The following is an 18,807-nucleotide window of genomic DNA, read 5'->3' on the forward strand; positions in this document are numbered from 1 at the left end:
TGAGATACAAAAACCCCCAGGTGATATGGTAACATCCTTAACAACAAATAATTTTGAAGACTGTATGTTCTTTGCAGTCTACAAGAGACATGGTGTAAGCCCATCAGCTGTATCTGTATCTATGTTAACTACACCACTGCCTGTTGTGATGCAAGTCAATCAAGAGTATTTGCATTTGTGTTAGTTACATCATCACCACGGTCGTTCCTTGCCATCATTAATTGATGCAAGGCCATGTTTATCAGGAGTGATGTGAAGCACCTTCTTTTTCTAATAATAAATCACAATCCCATTTTATACTCTTCCTCCCAAGCACATTGAAACATTCTGTTTTAATGTTTCCTTTCTTTTTAAGAATTTCTTAGCAGTGCACTGTTTGATAATTGCTTCAATATGCAGGCATTTGCTTCTGATAAATAGAACAGAATTTTCTTCTTAACTTATTAGTTGTCTATACTAAATTATCAACTTCATCTATGCAATGCCATAGCTTTATGACTTTGCACAACAAGCTAGAAATATGTTCACAAACTGTACAATCAATGCATTGCCATATGTTTAACTGGAAGTCATAAAAAAATTAATTTATGACTGATTAAATTACTTCAATCCATTTTTTCAATCTGTGAGCAACACAATCAACTGTTTTATTAACTTCTATTCACAGCTTTTCTGTTATTTACCTATCATTATTACCTCACATTCGCCTATTCCATGCTGTCTGATAGATGCCAAATAATTCAGTCCTTTTCCATTTGAATTATTCAAATTGAAAATAGGAAATAATGGTAAAATAAATTTAAGATTATAAACATCCATAAAACTGTGAAAATCCTTTGCTTCAAATGGTTATTCAAACACACTAATTTAAAAAAAAATAGTGAAAACTGCTTATCTAAATGATAGATAATGATAAAACACTCAGTAATACACATGCAAACTGACTGCACAAAATCCTCTGACATCTACAGACTGATATAAAGAAACATAGGCAATAAGGAATATAAAAGCATTAACTTTATAACTACTGAAAAGATGTACAGAAAAGCTGAGAACTCGGTAATCTACAAATAATTTATCTCTTGAAAAATGTTGGGTTCCAGTTTCACACCTTGTTTCACCTGCTGTCGCTGATTGAGGGCTGTTTTGAGTTTACAGAAAAGCGAGGTTTTCCGATCCAGCCCATAACTTTGTGTTTCCTCTTCTACCTGCTCATAGACTTCCAATTCGTCCATGCCTCCTGATTTAGAGGGAGCATTCTGGTTCTGGGGCACATGAATCCAAAGGTCATCCTCATTAACAGCACAACACCATTCTTTCTACAAGAAACCCTGTCAATGCCTTTTCAACTGAAATCCATTTCCAAGAAAACATTTCTGGCAAATTGTATATTTATATATAAACAGTACAAGCAAAATTATCTTGACCAGTCTTATGTCATACTTGTCTGCATTTGTGACCTCAATATATCATTCTGCATTCAGGAATGCAACTAGAAATTAAATTAATAGCTATTGAACAGTGATGCTAGAAGGTGGTGTTACTGTCTACAGCTAGATCTATTTTTTTATACACTATGTACATGAAAATTTTTGAACAAATTTGCTGGTACTGTAAGTAATAATAGCAGCATATAGATGCCTTTGAGGGCCTTTATTTAACTTCCTTATCGCATTACATGTTTTTCCTATCAAATTAAAGAATGCTTCAAAAGCAGGAAACACTTTTGCCTTCTTCCCTCTATTCTGTCAGACCATACACCACTTCTATGACAGGTACTATGCAGAACATTAAAAAGTGTTCACCTAAATCACTGAAGCCCTGTGTACCATCACTTAAGTGTTTGAGAGGCAAGTGTGTTTAGACATGCATGTCAGTGAGAGAGTGAGAGTGTGTGTGTTTGACTTTTTTGTATCACTTGCACAAAATCTATTACTACCAATCTTTTTATACATCATTAAAAAATTATGTCAGCATTATCTACAGTAGTTGACTACATGTTTTGTTATTTAATAATCCTACTATGAAGTTCTACTTACTAGCAACTGCACGGCCAAACACACACACATCTAGAATACTGACGGCATGACAAATGCAAATTTGGACAGGTTACATTTATTTCATGTTTACAAGCGCTACACATAAAAAGTGGAAAATGTATCAACATGTAGTGCTACAGGAAACAATCTGAAGGGCCAAGGTCAAATTATGTTGAATAACAGGAGATATTCACACTCCATTCTGAAAGATTATGTTAAGACCAGTGAAAAAGATATATGAAAGACAAAGATAATACAATACATTCTACATTTCAGTAGGCTGCATGCACAGCTGATTATGTAAGTTTGTGTATAGGTAATATCCCATGGAAAGATGAAAACCTGCCCATACATGTGTTCTCTGCTAGTACATATTTTATGTTTAATACATTCTGTGTTTTAGGGATAACCAGGTCACTTAACCGAACATGAAAATGGACTGACTAGCCAAAGGGGATTTTGAGAATCTCATATTTTCATTACAATTTCAAAATTAACTAAACTAACTTTATTTTTTATTCCTATTTTAATAACATAGAATAATTTACTGCTGGGCAAACTGTCAACTCAAACATCTTAAGATGAAAACAGCTGTTCTCCTAGCTCAGGATTTTAGATATGGACAAACTTTTGATGAGCATACAATCCTCCTGATGAAGCTCAGCGAGAGGGGGCCACAACACGGAATAATCTCACTCACCCTCTTTGTCATCTTCCTTGATGACATTGCTGACAAGCTCACAGGCCATATTTCTAGAGGCCTTCATCCTGACATGGGGAATGTATTACAGAGTGTGACCGTTTCACCTACCTTGGCAGCATAGTCAACAAAGATGGAGGTACAGATGAAGATGTAAGGAGCCAAATAAACAAAGCCAGGCTTGAATTCCACACCCTACGACCATATCTGGAACTACAAGGCTTTATCTTTACACACTCAGATCCGCATCTTTAACACAAATGTAAAGTCAGTCCTTCTATACGGATGTGAGACATGGAGTGTGACAAATGTCATCATTAACAAGATTCAGACATTAGTCAACAGATATCTGCACCACATCCTCAACATCAGATGACCTGAGAAGATCTCCAATACAGACCTGTGGGAGAGAATCAACCAAAAACCTGCCAGCCAAGACATCAAGAAGTGGAAGTGGGGCTGGATCGGTCACATCTTGCGAAAGCCAGCTGACAATTTAACGAGACAAGCTTTGGGCTGGAACCCATAGGGAAGGCACAGGGTTGGGAGACCCAAACAGACATGGAGGAGATCAGTCCACAGAGAGGCAGAGACAGCTGGCATGACATGGTCCCAACTGGAAAGGGACGCCCAGAACTGGCTCCAATGGCCGGGTGTGGTTGCGGCCCTACGCTCCACTGGGCGAACAGGAACAAGAAGAAGAAACAGCATCTCCAGCTGTTCAGACAAATGTTTCATAACCATCAACAGAATCAAAACAGAAGCCACATCCATCCTTCAAAGAGAATTCCACTCCACCTGCAAAAAACAACTGAAACCAGGACATGATACTGATGACCTCATATGGCTTGGAGAGAAGAGCTGGTCATCATCTTCAGACTACAAACAAGCCAACTGCTGGTACCTGCACAAGCTTGAGATGTCCCACATTAGCGAATGTTCCTGTGATTTAGGGACTCAAACTCCAGAGTGCATCCTGCAGACATATCCAAGTTTTGACAATCTTTGGTGTGCTACCTGGCCAGAGGCATTAAAGCTAAAGGAGAAGCTCTGGGGACCTGTAGACTTGCTAAGGATGTTCGCAGCCTTCACTGCAGCTATCAGACTGACAGCGTAATACACATTAAGAATGGAATACAGAAGAAGACATGCACAACACTACATATCATAGGGTGCTTCAGACCACAGTTCTTTCCTACCACAGTTTTCTACGTAATGTTCTACTGCTACAAGTCTTGATGGAGAAATTCTGGCAGTCCTCAAAGACCCATCCAAGATAACCAACTGAGCAAAAAATAGGAATCAATGTGATGTTCAGTGCCTGTTCCATTATAATAAGGGCTACTTAAAACAATTATTCCTACATATAAAGTCTTGTGTTTTGTGTATTTCTTATATTTTGTTCCCTAAAAGCATAGTACAAATTTCTAACAGATTATTGCTTGCATTACATACTGTTTGAGAATGCTGTTAAACTAAATAGCTATAATTCATGTTATCTCAGTGCATGTACAGTTCATGTTTCTGCATCTATGTGGGTTACATTTTTTTCTTTTTAATAGCGATGAACTCATTAAAAACTCATCTCCTATAGCATGTAATAAAATTTAAGAATAACAAGAATTTTAATAAAGAGTTTAGTGTAGGCCTCATTCGATAGCAGAGAAGGTATCCTTTGCAAAGCATGCAAATTGGTTGCCTTTAGATGTTTTGATCTGATTTAACATTTTCAACACTACCATGAGCAAATACAATATCAAGAAATTCCAGTAACACAAGGCAACTGAAGACTGCTTTCTTTGAGAGACCTCACAGAAACTGCTGAAGAAAAATCAACTAAAGCAGATGTTATGTTCTTTAAACACAAGTTACCACAAACAGCTACTAATCACACTGCATTACTTGTGCAAATGGTTCAAGATTCAGAAACAGACTATAATCATCCTTTAAAACACCAAAGTTTATTGTGGAGCATCATCTAGCAATAATGGCTGCTGACCACTTTGCTTCATTTATCCAGAAAATGTATCCTAATTCAAATGCCAAACAGAAAATTACTGTAAAAAAACGAAGACTACATAAGCAATGAAAAAAATATCTTGCAGGAGAACTGACAAAGCCAGTGGTGAATGCATGTAAAAGTGACTGATTTTACCTCATATCAACCAGAGTAATGACAAAAACTCTTGTCTACCTGTTTTGAGAGAGAAAATTACTCCAAGACAATAATATCTGGTCTTCCATAATCCTAAAAAAGATGGAAATGGCTAGAACATGTGTGTAGAATAAAATCAGATGCACCACCCAAAATAGTGCTTTACTGGACGGCTGATGGCAAGAGGAAACATGGTTGGTCAACAGAAACATGGCACAGAAACATCAGCAGAGAAAAAAAAAGGGACTAGAAAATGACCTTAAACTAAACGGTGCTGACAGACAAAAATTGAGGTCTCTAGTGGATGACTTATATACCATCCAGGTACTAAGAGGACTAAGTCAGTACTATGAAGGTATAGTTTCATATATTTTTTGCTGCCAATGCAGGATTTGTTCTACTTAAACCTTAAACCTTTTCTTTTAAGTGACCTGGAAATTCTTACTGAATATCAAATGGCAATGGAAAAGATGACATTGTGCAAGTTTTATTTCTAACAAAAAATAATAATCTCTTGTCCTACCATGAGATACAAATATGTGCTTTAATTGGTTTATGTTATGAGCAGATCTTCAAACATTTCTTCAAGCATGTCAGTTTAAACATGCCTGCTAAATATTTCCTTTAGTAAGTAGATGAGCTGGGGAGCAGAAAACATTGATTATTTGTGTCTTCAAGCAGCTTATACTAAAAGGAAACAAGTCTGTCAAGCTTACAAGCACAGGAGATCAGGATCAGGCACCATAATAAAGCACATCTTAACATCTTTAGACAATTAGTTACACAACTCATCTAAACAGAATCAGTTTTAAACTAAGTACTGAAATGTAAGTCCTTATCTTACATCTGTTTTCCAAGATAGAAAGTTCTTTTTTTTTACTGTCATAAGCGCTCTTGTTTTTAGACCTTTAACATCCCCCACCCCTATATTTTCAGGGCTCACCCATTTTCTAAAGCTCAGTATATTAAACAGATGGTTAATGCAGTACTTGCAGAACTGACATATTTCTGTGGGTCAAATGCTGGTTCACTCCCTATACTTTTTGATTACCAACTCTGTCTATAAAATTATTAAACTTTAAAGGATTTATTTCAGCATCTGACAAATTTTAACTGTCACTGTGGTTTCACATACTAGTTTGTTATACATGGGTTCAGAAATTGAGCTTTATACGCAATAAACACTTTCCTTAACCTGATGAACATCTACTTATTAATAACTAGACCTCACACTCAACACAACTTCCACCCAATCTTCAGACATGTTTACTCCCCCATGCTTAACAGCAGTACCACTGCAACCAAATCAAATAACTGTGATGTAAGACCCCTTATTTTCAGGATTATTGTGTTTAATATTTGTAGTACAGAAATGTTTATTCCCCAAATTCTTCATCAGTAGAATTCCCATGCAATATGCCTATATTCAATAGTATTTAGCCTTTTATCTGTTAACACAAATTGTAATGTTTTCTCAACAACCACTATCACTGTAGATATTTTTCAGTCTATTGCCACAAATGATATTTGTAAAATACTTTAAATTGATTCAACTCTTCAAGCTGCAATATTCTTATAGGCAAACAACTTTCATATTTGACAACGGTCATCGACTGAAATGACAATCAGGGATAGCAGCCACCGTTTCTTTTTGATAGAAGAACGTTCGGATAATATATTTGATAATTTTTTTCATTCTTTTATAATATCAAGAAAATTACAATAAGTGAGGAACTTTTAGTGACTTAATGCAGTTATTCATTTATGAAACTTACGACAATTACTTTTATAATTTAAAGCATATGCTTTTCTATTTAGCCTCTTCATTTTGATAGACTGCCATTCCTCAGTCTAATTTTTAACTCTGTTTTTAGAATCATTTGTGACTGAACAATTACAGTTGCATATTAGGCTGCTAAGTTTACCAAGGAAACATCCCTTTTGTTAATTTTGTCCCCTTCTACAGGAAGCTGTGATTGCTCTTCTCATAACATTATCAAGCTCACCTCTGTCTCAGTTCTGTCGTCTCTTGTGTCTCATTCTCTACCAGAAAATCTTGAGTTTTGCCAGCTGTATTTAAATGCTTTGTTGAATTAATTAACAAATGAGAAATTTAAATTCACAAACATTGGTTATTGTTTACCCCAAACCTCCTTCCACCCCTTAACTCACTGTCATCAGCAAAAAACTTTATTTGATCTCAGCTTGCTGTCATAGGTGCACCTCCAGAAACAGACCATCTCTGTTGATAGAGGCTACAAATCTAGCCTCATAATACCTTCCTGTTCTACAATGACAGTAAATGGGGAAAAGGGTGGGGGGTAAACATGTCTGATATGTCCACCTATCCACAACCAAACAGCACAAAAAAGGTGGTATTTGTGATGGACTGCTGAAACAAAACTTCTTTTAAGCTGGGACTTAAGAGTTAGGAAGGTCAAAAGCTGCGTAATGTGGTTACAAAAATAGTATAATCAGTGAGGATGATAATACAAAAGGCACCGTACTCACCAAAGAATTAGAGACGGCGCCTGAGGCAGGATAAATAGCATTGTAAATTGAGGCATCATACCAAAAATACACAAAATCTAAATATTATTAGAGAAATTACCACTGTAACTTCTTGATTCACAATGTTTTCACACAACAAATGATCATTTGAAATATTGATGGAAACATTCTGACAGATATGTTTCAAAACTTTTATAACACAAATAAAATACCCGTTCAAAGGTTATACACACTTAACCTTACAAAACAATTTTTAAAAAATCATGTACATGGACAAGATGGATTTCAATGCACTTTTAAAAAACAGACACCAAATTTCTACTGCTCTTTTCCTTATACACAAAGTTTACTTGCCAAAATTCAATGAGCAAAGCTGTTATGCACAACCCTTTCAGACCTGAGTGAGACAAAATAATCTTGGTACCTAAACTGCTCCTTATCTGGCTTGCTTTCATTTATGCACAAACTTTTACAACTTTGCTTAAGGAACCTTTATAATTTTACTACATCAATTTTTGTGCTCATAAAAATTTAACAATAAATATTAAAAGCATTTTTATTTCTCGTGAGCTGGTCACAATCAATATTAATAAACAATTTGATCAGTTGTTGAACTGGCCAACTGTCAACCCCATTTTCCACGTACCATGCAGTTTCATGCTATAACCCTTTACTCTTTTTGTTTGTTTATCCAGTGAGATGAAAGAAAAACCCTTTATTTTACAAACTTCATCATTATCCTCACCACCATCATCATCAATTGTATAGCATTCTACCACAACATTAGGGTTACGCTGTGAGCACTAAAACTTATTTTGATGTTCTTACAATTTTGGCAACCTCAGTAAAAGAGAACTGCTAAGGCCAGTGATATCATCAGAGGCAAATTTCACTGACAATTTTAGGTGCTTCTCAATACAAGGACAAGCTGCTAGTCCAGCAAATATGCTGACTGGTCCAACAGTCTCACATTCAAATCCTTATTTTCTGTCTGGTTTGTTTGGCAGTGTACCAAGGCTGGTGTATTGCTATTTTCTGGTCAATGTCTGAATGCAGAATTAAATCAGCTGGAAATAACTCCTATTCCTATTCTTTCGATTTTTCCTTGATCTCAGGATCATAATGATGGAGCCATATTTCATCCACAATCATCAAATAAGTCACAAAGTCTTAAGCACCTAAAATAGCCTGGGATTTCAGGTCTGCATTGACTGGCAAGTTTGAAAACAAGTCACCATTGCCAATCCTCTGACACTGAAAGTATTTCAGAATATACACTGCTCTTTTGTCATGCAGGAACAAGAATTTCACCATTGTACACCAGTCAATCTTTCTGAATTCAGCTCTTAATGTTGAATTCAAATGCTAAGGGAAGTAAATGATGAATCGTTGCAGACTTTGCATATAAGCTTCCCTGTTTTAGAGTCCCCAAGGCATGATTTTTCCTCTTTTGTATCTAAGTCACAAACTTTTCAGTCCCTTCCCATCCTAACACTCACGCAGAATCAAATTCCATGGAACTAAGATGATCTGCCACATGTCAATAAGCTTTTATTACAACACCAAACTTACATATATCTTTTTTATTTGTATCTTTTGTCTATGTCAAAAGTTCAGCAGGAAATACAAATATAAAAGCAGAAAGGCTACACAACAGCACAAACAGACATGAAGATGATAAAAAAAAATATTTTTCAAGAAAACTTGAAAATCATGATGTGAGCCAGAAAGTCAAGTTTCTTGTTTCATTTACTTCAATGTCATGATGATCAAAGTCCCTGATCTCAGAAAACTACTAAAAAAAGTAAAATCTATGAGCATAAACGAAACATTTTATTTACTCAAAAAGATAAAAGGGTCATTCAATTAAAAAATATACATATGAAAGGCATTTTTCAGAAACGCTATTAATGTTTTCATGTATAACATGAGCTGAGAAACAAAGGGGTAAATATATCTCAAATTTTAAAGTAAAAACTTCTTTGAATGACTAAAGCCATGCAAATTTAATCTAGGCCATAATATAATAAGACTTATTTATATTACTGTTTAACAAGCTTGAATACATGCGTTCACAGGTGCTTGAGCAAGTGCATATGTACACATGTACAAATGTGCACATGCAAAAGGAGGTACACATGCACACATGCACAGTTGGGCACATGCACACAAATGTACACATGCACAAGTAGACACATATACACGTGTGCAAATGCGCATATGTACACATGTACACATGCACTAGCAGGCAAACATGTAAGATGAAGGACTGTTATGGCCAACACATAATATTACTGTTGTTCTTAGTAATAATAGTCACTTAAATGCACACATATATTTTCCTTGCCAAATGCCTGATTTTTTTCTGAAAATGTCTAAGAAATTGTAAAGATATTAGATAAATTGAATTTTTTTCCCAAAACATTTCTAAATTTACTATTTCTTCATTCAAACATATAAGGTATTGAATAACTTACTGTGGAAAGTAAACAAATCTAGAAAAATTGTTTCAAAGGTAGAATAAATAATTAATCTAATTTGCAGTTTGAATACTGCTTGGTGGGTTTTTGTTTTTTTGGGTGGTTGGGGTTGGAGGGTTACATCCATATTATTTGTCATATTCACACACATATATATATATACACAATGAAAGAGAAGATAATAATGGCAACATTTCTAAAAAAAAAAAATCAAAGCTATTTCTGATATAAAAATCACTGAAAATATCATGCGCACTGTTGCTAAAAGTAAAAAGAAAAATAAAAGATAAAAGTAACCTTAAAAAAATTTAAACAGAACTCTTTTACCTGAAGGTGCTGATGTGGGTTCCACATAGTCTCCAGGGCTATCATCATCAGTCTCCTATAAATGTTTTTTAAAATTTACCTTACAAAAATGGCAGATGTGACATGGCACATCAATCACTAACTTTGAGCGATGAATATATGCAATTTACTACTACCAAAATAACAAAAAATAAGTACTCACTGAGATTTTTATTTGAAAAAAATTATCAGGTATAATATATAACCCAATTTATACTTCCCTCAAAATTTTAGCATTTCAAGTCTTTATAATTTTCTGCTCACTCAGCAATCAAAACATTCTTGTGCACATGTGCACACTCTTAACACATGTGATGCATACATGTCAATGTACATTTGTGAATGTATGGCAATACTCATAATTTTAAAAAATAACCAAAGTGCAAAAGAGACAGAAACAAGAAAGAAAATTAAAAACTCACAAAGCTGTCACTCCAACCATTATCATCTTCATCTGATTCATCAGGTGCTGAGCAATAAACCCAAAAAACAAAATGAAATTAAAAGGATACAAGACCAACTTCATCTGAAGAAGCATAAACTCCTATTAGTAGAAACAAATGAAGCCATGTAGCATGCCAGGTTTGCAAGCATCAAACATACCGCAATACACAAATAAAAGATGTATTCTGACAACTTATTTTATACTGGCAACACATTTTTTTGTCATCTTTGAAAAGTAGATTACATAAAACATATGTGAAAATGCTTTAAGGGACTTTTGCTTGTAATCAGCGCACCAAAATACGCAAGATACTTTATATCAACATCAACTGACGAGTGAAAGACAGGAAGATTAAATGGGTCAGCATGCAAACCAAAAGCCTCCCATGTCCAACAATATGTGGAACCACCTGGGTATGAAATGAATAGTTTTATACACAAGTCTGTTGTCTTACTGAACAAGTGTTGTAAGGATTTGTGAGTGTGTGGGTGTGGGTGTGTGGTTTTGGGAATATAGTTTTAGTGTTGTTTCTTATTTAGTTGGGTATTTACATGGACTGTAGGTGTTTGTGTGAGATGATAGTTTGAGTGGAATTAAGTTGTTATTAAGTTTTTATTATAAGTTTTTATTATAAGCCAGTTGTTTTACCACGTCTTGTAATTTCTCCTAGTGAGATAATAAAGTTAAATTGAATTGAAAAAAATTGAATTGAATTCCCGAGTTTTACTCAGAAATCTTTGTGCTATTATACAGTCTTTATTACTTCAAGACATTACACTCCAATACCATGTGCTGATCATATATGACTGAGTTTTAGGTACTATAACCACCGTGGTACACAAAATATGTTCATTAGTTGAGGTCATCTGCATTCAGCAACAGCATAACATTCCCGACACACGCTTTTGAAAGCCGACATTTTCTGAGACTTGTTGCTACAGCATAAAATACAGCTGTTGGCTTGCACACCAAGCAGACATCAGTCCCTATACTTTGGCTGTGGTTTTTCTCTTTTGCAATTTTGAGTCTGAGGTGTTGATTACTACTATAAATGGAGTCTTTAGAGTGCAACATGCTTTAACATTCAAATGTTCTTTTATATATATATAAATAAAAAACCAACTAAGCAATGTGGAGGTTACATATTTATATTAAACAGTCTTTGCCCTGTCCTGCCTGATGATATGAGCTACTAATTTTAGAATAAAATCACTAAGCACTAACCTAAATCTTCTTCAACATTTTTTGACATGAAGGCCAGACCCTCTTCATGCACACATACACACACACTCATGCACACACACAGTGTGGCTCATTACAGTATGGGTTAAAGATTCATTAACAAACAAAACTCAGCCCTGTACATATGGCTGACACGGCCACTTATTTCAGACATAATTGCATAAGTCTTCATAAAGTTCCATTTGATGGATAAACATAATAGTAAGTAAATGTAATTATTCCAACTATTAGCAGGAACATTGAAAAATCACTAACATGGATTAGACGGTGGTGGCTTAGGTCTAGGTGGAAGTGGTGGTGTCGAATTCCAAGTCCTGGTGGCAAAAATGCACATCCCAAATATTATTGTATTGTTCAACCAGAAAGAGAGAGTGTTTGTGTGCTTTTAAAATTACTGAAGTTCCATTTCAGTACATAATCATGAGCTTCAGTTAAAAAAAATAACAGGTCTCTCTTTTGCATACTGCCTGGTTACATGAAAGGCTCACCATAAAAATAAATAAGCAGATTTAAGAGTAATACAAAAGTATGTAAAAATAGATCTATATATACTTAACTATAAACACATTAAAAAAAACAAAGTTCAACAAAGCTCAGTATAGTAATCAGGAAATAAAAATAATGAAAATGAATTATTCAGCACCAGTTTAATTGTTCAGCACCAGTTTAACATTGAGTCATAATTTTTTTTCTTATTATTTTTTTTTCTTATTGGAGGGTAAGCTAGCTATGCCCGTAAAGGGGTTAAGTGTTCTCAGGCTGGATGACTGGTGTAAGTATATAAAAGCCATAATTATATGTACAGATGATAATGGCCACAAGTTCAGCCACCAGTTTATGGGGGCAAAAATAATCTCATATCAAACATGGACTGCACCGCTTTTTCTAATTACTTCCCCTTGAGGTATACATTAATATACAAAATGACAAATGATGATTTAAAAAAAAAATGCCACAGAGACAAGTACTTACGCTGATGGTCGGGGTGAAGTATCAAGCTTACTAAGAATTTCTTTTAAAACACTGCAAGAAAAAGTACTTCTGTATACGTTCTGATGGCCAATATTATTTGGACATATTATATATTTGACAAAACACAAAACAGATGCTAATACTATTGAAAACTTGTTCATAACTATAAGAAACTTTGAAGTACAATGTCATGTAAAAAATAGTAATGGGCATGAAATGTGTTGAAGACAAAAAAAGTGAAGCAGCTAATCTGGAATAGAGATTGGTCAAAGGACAGGCAAGACTTAATGTCTACTAGTAACTTTCAGAATTTTACTGGGTTTTATCTCACATTATTAATTAGTTAATAAGTGGACTTGGAATAATTCTTTAGTACACTAAAATTCCATTACCTTGTAAGCAAGTGAGATTTAGTACAAAAGTCTCCCACTTCAACTAACGAGTCATATTTGGCATCACTTGTGGTCAAGTTTATTCCAAGGAATACCTACTTTTACTTACACCTATCACACAGAAATACAATCTGAGCAGACTAGAAGTGATTAATTATTATTTATGCTAAAAATACTATTTTCAGCAATTTTTCTTCAGATAAATAATAAAAAATAAGTGTTTCTATTGTGCTTTTCCCTGCTAATAGCAAACTCAATGCACTTTGATATAAACAATTGGCTTAACAATATTTTGGTCACAAAACACAAGTACAAAAAAGCACACCTTTCCACACAGGAGGATGGTATGAAAGGAGAGAAGAAAATCCACTAACCATCTAAAGTATTCCTGGAAAAAGTGGGTCTTAAGGACCAACATAAAAGCATCAAAAGTGTGTGTGAAATGATGGCAGCAAAACATTCCTGAGCTGAGGCTACAGAAAAAAAAGAGCAGCAGCCAGATTTATCCCACTGAATACATGGCATAAGCATGCTGGTTGGCATGAGCAGATCAGTGAGACTGTATGGGCTGACACAACTCAGATATCCTGTAGCAAGGCTATGGAAACAACAGCAGTAAAGCCACCTTGTAGTCATTGAAGGAAGCCAGCACAGCTCATGGAGGAGTGGTGACACAGGATTGGATTTGCAATTATGTAAGACAGGCAGCAAGATTTTGGACTGTTTGAAGTTTGCTGAGTGGGCCATTGGAAGCTCCATAAAAGGAAGTTGGAATAACCCAGCCAAGACAGCACAAATGCAGAGTTCTTAAGGAAGAAACTTTTAATAAAGATCTTATAAGGCAAATTCTGCCATACAATAGTAATTTGTTACATATACACCCAAGTTTTATTTTGACAAAATAGCGATGAACACAAGCAAATTATTAAGTTGTTATTATATAAATCAATGAAATTAAAATTCTAACCTTCTTTTTTTGGGTGGAATACTGTGGTACCGTTGGTCAATATCTGTTGGTTTCATCCTCTGTAATAAAACCAGAACATTTCTTTTCATACTGCCAGTCTCTCTTTGGGTCCATGCTTGTGGTGAGGTGAAGAGCAATACTCCAAATGACAGTCACAACACACTGACGTACCGAGAACTGTCTTGCAATGTTTTCATTTCCTTGCTTCACTTCACACATTCACATGGACACATACAAGTGATGCTATTGGTCAACCACTCACCAGCATCTTTCATCCAATCACAAGTAGCCAGCATGGACAAGGGAGGCACCACCCCTATTCACCCTGTGGACATATGCCCCTCTTTCTTGCATAAGCAGTCCCTGGCATGTCAATAAGCCACACTAAACTCTAATTGTGGGTGAATTTACGACCCTTTTAAAATTACCACATGACAGTTGGAAACATCTTCCTTTTGGCCACCTGGTATCACAAGCCATATTTCAGGCCTGAGTGGATAAAATTTTGGAGGATCTTCCTGGAGTTATTGGTATCACTGAAGGTGAAGACGAGCATGACAAAAGCCTTAAACTCCTGATGAATGAAGCCTCAACTCATAAAAGTGATCTTATTCTTCTGCATAATATTTACTCAATGGACCCTGATCCAGCAAAAATCCAAGGCATCTAGACAAAGCTGATTTCATAAGACAAGAAAAAAAAAAAATGCTACAGGAACCGCAAATACATCACAAGCACAACAAGAGCCTGGACGGGAAGATCCCTCTTTGGAAGGGCTATGACGCATGCTGGCGAAAGCCCTTGGGAAGTCAGCTCGCCAATCCATCTTCTCACGACCAAGGCAAAAACCAGGATAGTGACCTGGAACATCAGAATCCTGTGACATGGAGTAGATCAGTCCACAGCGAGGTGGAGGCAGTTGGCATGACATGGTCCCAAATGGAAAGGGATGCCCAGAACCGGGTGCAATGGCAGGGTGTAGTTGTGGCCCTTTACTTCACTTGGGGCAACTAGGAACAAGTTGAAGAAGATGATGAACCTCAGAGCCACAATAGCTGAAAGTAAACTGCCGTACCAGCAAAAAATGTTAGAGAAACCCATTTTGTCTCTGATGCACTCACAATATAGTCCATGTCCTGAATACCAGGAATACAGAGAGCACATGGAACAGAAACAAGAACAAATGAAGGCCATATATGAAAAGAGGGCCTCCAAATCACTTCCATCACTACATCCTGGACAAGCAGTTCACATCCTCAACAGGCAAAGTGGAAAGTGGGATCCACTGAACCTTAGGACAAAACACAAAAACAGAAGGAACAGGACTGACTTGAAAAAACACAAAGGGGAGAGAAAATTACAATCACACTTCAAAGCCAACAACCATCACTCAGGCCAGAATGACCCAGAAAGAGCAGTAAGCAAAGATCATAGGGAGACACCCAACAGGACAATGTTAACACCCCCACAAGAGATGAAGCAAGCCAACTTGGAGTCACCCAAAGAAGATACATCACCTACTCAAGGCAGTTTACCCATTGATTTTTGTTCGATTTACATGGAATAAGGTTTATGATGCGCTAACTGTGTATTAAACTTAAGGCACCTAACACCTGGGCAGGTCTGGATGTATGTGTTCCTGTGCTTTGCACTAAACATATTCAATATGACAACCAAACTCTCACCATAAGTTATGCCTTGTTTTGTTTTATGTTTTGTGTGGATCTGCACTGACACCACATTCAATTATAAATGCACTTCATGCAATACCACACCCAAACATACAACACATTTACTGTTTCTTCATACCATCAGTTTGCTCCCATCAATGCTATCTGACAGGAAAGCTTCCCTGAATGCTGTTAGACTGTTCTGCAAATCCAAAGAGTTAATATATTAATATATTTCAACCATCTCCTGGTTTGCTCTTTTGAATAATCCAAATATTTGTAATATATGCAGATTAGACAAAATGTCAGAAAACAGACTAGAGTTTACTTACTCCTACTGTGTTTGTATTAAAGTAATCTATACGCCTCAGATTGTAATCATTATACAGCCTGTTAAAGTTTATCAAAATCATAGAAATTCAGGTCTAGTCAATTCGACCATTTGCCAATTCAACCATGGCACAAATCGATTTGACCACAATCACTTCCAAAAGTCAATTAGATCACTATACAATAATTCCAAAAAATAAGTGAATTTTGATGCAGTTTCTTTATTGTCCTCAGTTGACCTACGCATGTTGATCTTGCTCTATCATAGTGTGTGTGAGAGAAAGAGGCTGCTTATGGAAGTATTTTTTAAAAATGATATATTTAAATGTAGCCTCTATTTGCTTGTTGTGCAATATGGCCAGCATTTTTGTTATAATTTGCATTATACACTTGGTTAGAAAGCAAGTCAGAAAACTGGATGCACATCTTCACACATCACAGTCAAAAAGCTTCAAGCTTCTAAATCAACTAAGCAAGTCTCCGCAAACTCTGAATATGGCTAATTTGAATAACAGATTGTTGTGTAGTTTTACAAACCGTCAAAGCTGCATTAGACAGACCCACATTCTGGCCATGAGCCGTATGGCTGTGCCATGCTGGATGCTCTGCTATACCATAAATTAAACTATGCACAGAATTTTTTTTTCTTGCACCATTATTAATTATTTGAAATGAGAGGCATTTTTTAAACTGTAAAAAGCACTTGAGAGCCCACATTCAGAATATGCCAATGTGATCTGGAGTCTGATCTTAAAGAGGCAATCTCTATTAGTAGAAAGAGTACACAGATGTGCTACTGAAAAAGTAAATTACTTTTAGAATGTAAAGATATGTCTAACTCTGATAGACTTAGGTACTTAAGACCCCACTCTCTGAAGGAAAGGAAACTCAGGGGGGACGTCATTCAAAGATTTTTCTGGGATGTGATGACATCAATAAGCATGTATTTTTCTCACCACCACAAACTAATTCTGATAGAAAAGTATTCATCAGGCATTGTTCTACTCCTAAACACATGTTACTTTTCACAAAGAGTTGCCGCAAATTAGAACTCACTGCGACTAATAGGCACCAAATCTGAATAGCTTAAAAAAACTCTATTAATAAGTCCAAAATTTGTAGAACTATTTTACAGTTTTGATAATTAACAAAATATATTGTAATCTACTTAATTAATACTCAGAACAAGATAATATTCGTGTGACTTGATGAAGGGACGTTAAATAGGCCACGAGGCTTAGGCAACTTATAGCCAGTCCCTGTAACTACTATTTATATAACCTTCAAGCTTTCGGCCTCATAGCTGATGAAGTTTCGTTACAAAATAGTTTTTAAAAAGACTGATAATCACTCCATCAACGACAATGGTCACAAATCTTCAAAGTTTCAAATTAAATACACATTACTTTGCAAAAACTGATGGGACGACAGAATAAAAATCGTTCTTGAAAATCCATCAACACAGCGTTTTCATAAAGTTTTAACTTTTTACAAAGTTAGTGCTGTACTCTCACCTGACTCAGCCATGTATTTACTTGATTCACTGTCCATCTAGACAGTTCATCTGCGGGAGGCAATGACATGCTGATAAGACAGTATCTATTCTCACAAGCACGGTGGAAAATGTATTCCTGTACTGTAGGTTAGTATTGTCTTTAAAAAAATCCTTTAACACGCTTAACTAAACTTCCTGGTTTTGCCGAAAAGGGCCGATGACAGTTCGATACATTCGGCTGTTTCCGTTGTGACATATATATATATAGCTGTAAATGTTTGGTCCATATAAGTAAAATTAAAAACGGAATGGTTAGTTAAAAAGCTATGCTGTAGAGCAAGTTTTAAATACTATTTATATCAGGATATTTGGTGGCGAGTGCTATGCATGACAAACAAGTAAAGCATTTAAGTTAGTATGATAAGATCATACAGCAAGTACCTCTACATATGTGTTTATAATCCGTTCCGCAACCGAGCTTGCACATAAAAAAAAACCACCCTCGTATATATTATTACTACTTTCCCCATATAAAATAAAGGAAATAGGATTAATGAGTTCCAACGATCGATAACCTTCACAACAACACGTACAATATATATATATGTAAATATGGTATAGTACTATAATATGAAGGACTGTACAGTAAATGTTAACGGCACAATACTACAAATAATAAAGAATATGTTATTTTTATCAAGAAACGAAGACTGTCAACAAAGGAGGCATAGCTATAGGCAGATGGCGGGGTAGGATAGAGGGAGTTGGAGAGCAGAGGGCGGATTCAGCAGATGATCGAGACAACGTACACCATTTTTTAACTTGAAACATTTAGATTTTCACTAAGGCTACATTTTTTTCTATTTGTTTAGCATTTTATATTTATCCACTTTTCATAACTTGTTAACTTAACCTAACTTAAATGCTACGACTTTATTCATCAGCTGTTTTCGCCTGTTCTGGCTGTCACCTTCTGCACTATCAGAGCAAGAGTTGCGACATATATAAATGACACCAGCTCTCGTATATCGAATTTTTGCTCGTAAATAAGAAAAAAATTTCCA

General features: G+C 35.7%; 1 protein-coding gene across 10 annotated transcripts in view; it reads right to left on the reverse strand.

Annotated features, from left to right (window-relative positions):
* The window catches only part of LOC112563569 (splicing factor, arginine/serine-rich 19-like), a 37,396-nt gene extending 19,436 nt beyond the window's left edge, over positions 1-17,960 (reverse strand). For 6 of the 10 annotated variants that reach the window (XM_025237632.1, XM_025237628.1, XM_025237627.1 and 3 more), the window contains exons 1-9: positions 17,763-17,955; positions 16,058-16,120; positions 14,249-14,307; positions 12,890-12,940; positions 12,173-12,231; positions 10,653-10,699; positions 10,213-10,267; positions 7,406-7,425; positions 1,112-1,265 (exon numbers count right to left, since the gene is read on the reverse strand). In XM_025237632.1, coding sequence (XP_025093417.1) covers positions 1,112-1,265; positions 7,406-7,425; positions 10,213-10,267; positions 10,653-10,699; positions 12,173-12,231; positions 12,890-12,940; positions 14,249-14,307; positions 16,058-16,120; positions 17,763-17,831 — 577 coding nt within the window. In that variant the 5' untranslated portion in view covers positions 17,832-17,955. Of the gene's footprint in view, positions 1-1,111; positions 1,266-7,405; positions 7,426-10,212; positions 10,268-10,652; positions 10,700-12,172; positions 12,232-12,889; positions 12,941-14,248; positions 14,308-16,057; positions 16,121-17,762 lie in introns of all 10 variants that reach the window. The other 4 variants (XM_025237634.1, XM_025237635.1, XM_025237636.1 and 1 more) reach the window with 2 other exon arrangements.
* Positions 17,961-18,807: the final 847 nt, after the last annotated feature.

The sequence above is a fragment of the Pomacea canaliculata genome, linkage group LG5, assembly GCF_003073045.1.
Source record: "Pomacea canaliculata isolate SZHN2017 linkage group LG5, ASM307304v1, whole genome shotgun sequence".
Classification (NCBI taxonomy): Eukaryota; Metazoa; Mollusca; class Gastropoda; order Architaenioglossa; family Ampullariidae; genus Pomacea; species Pomacea canaliculata.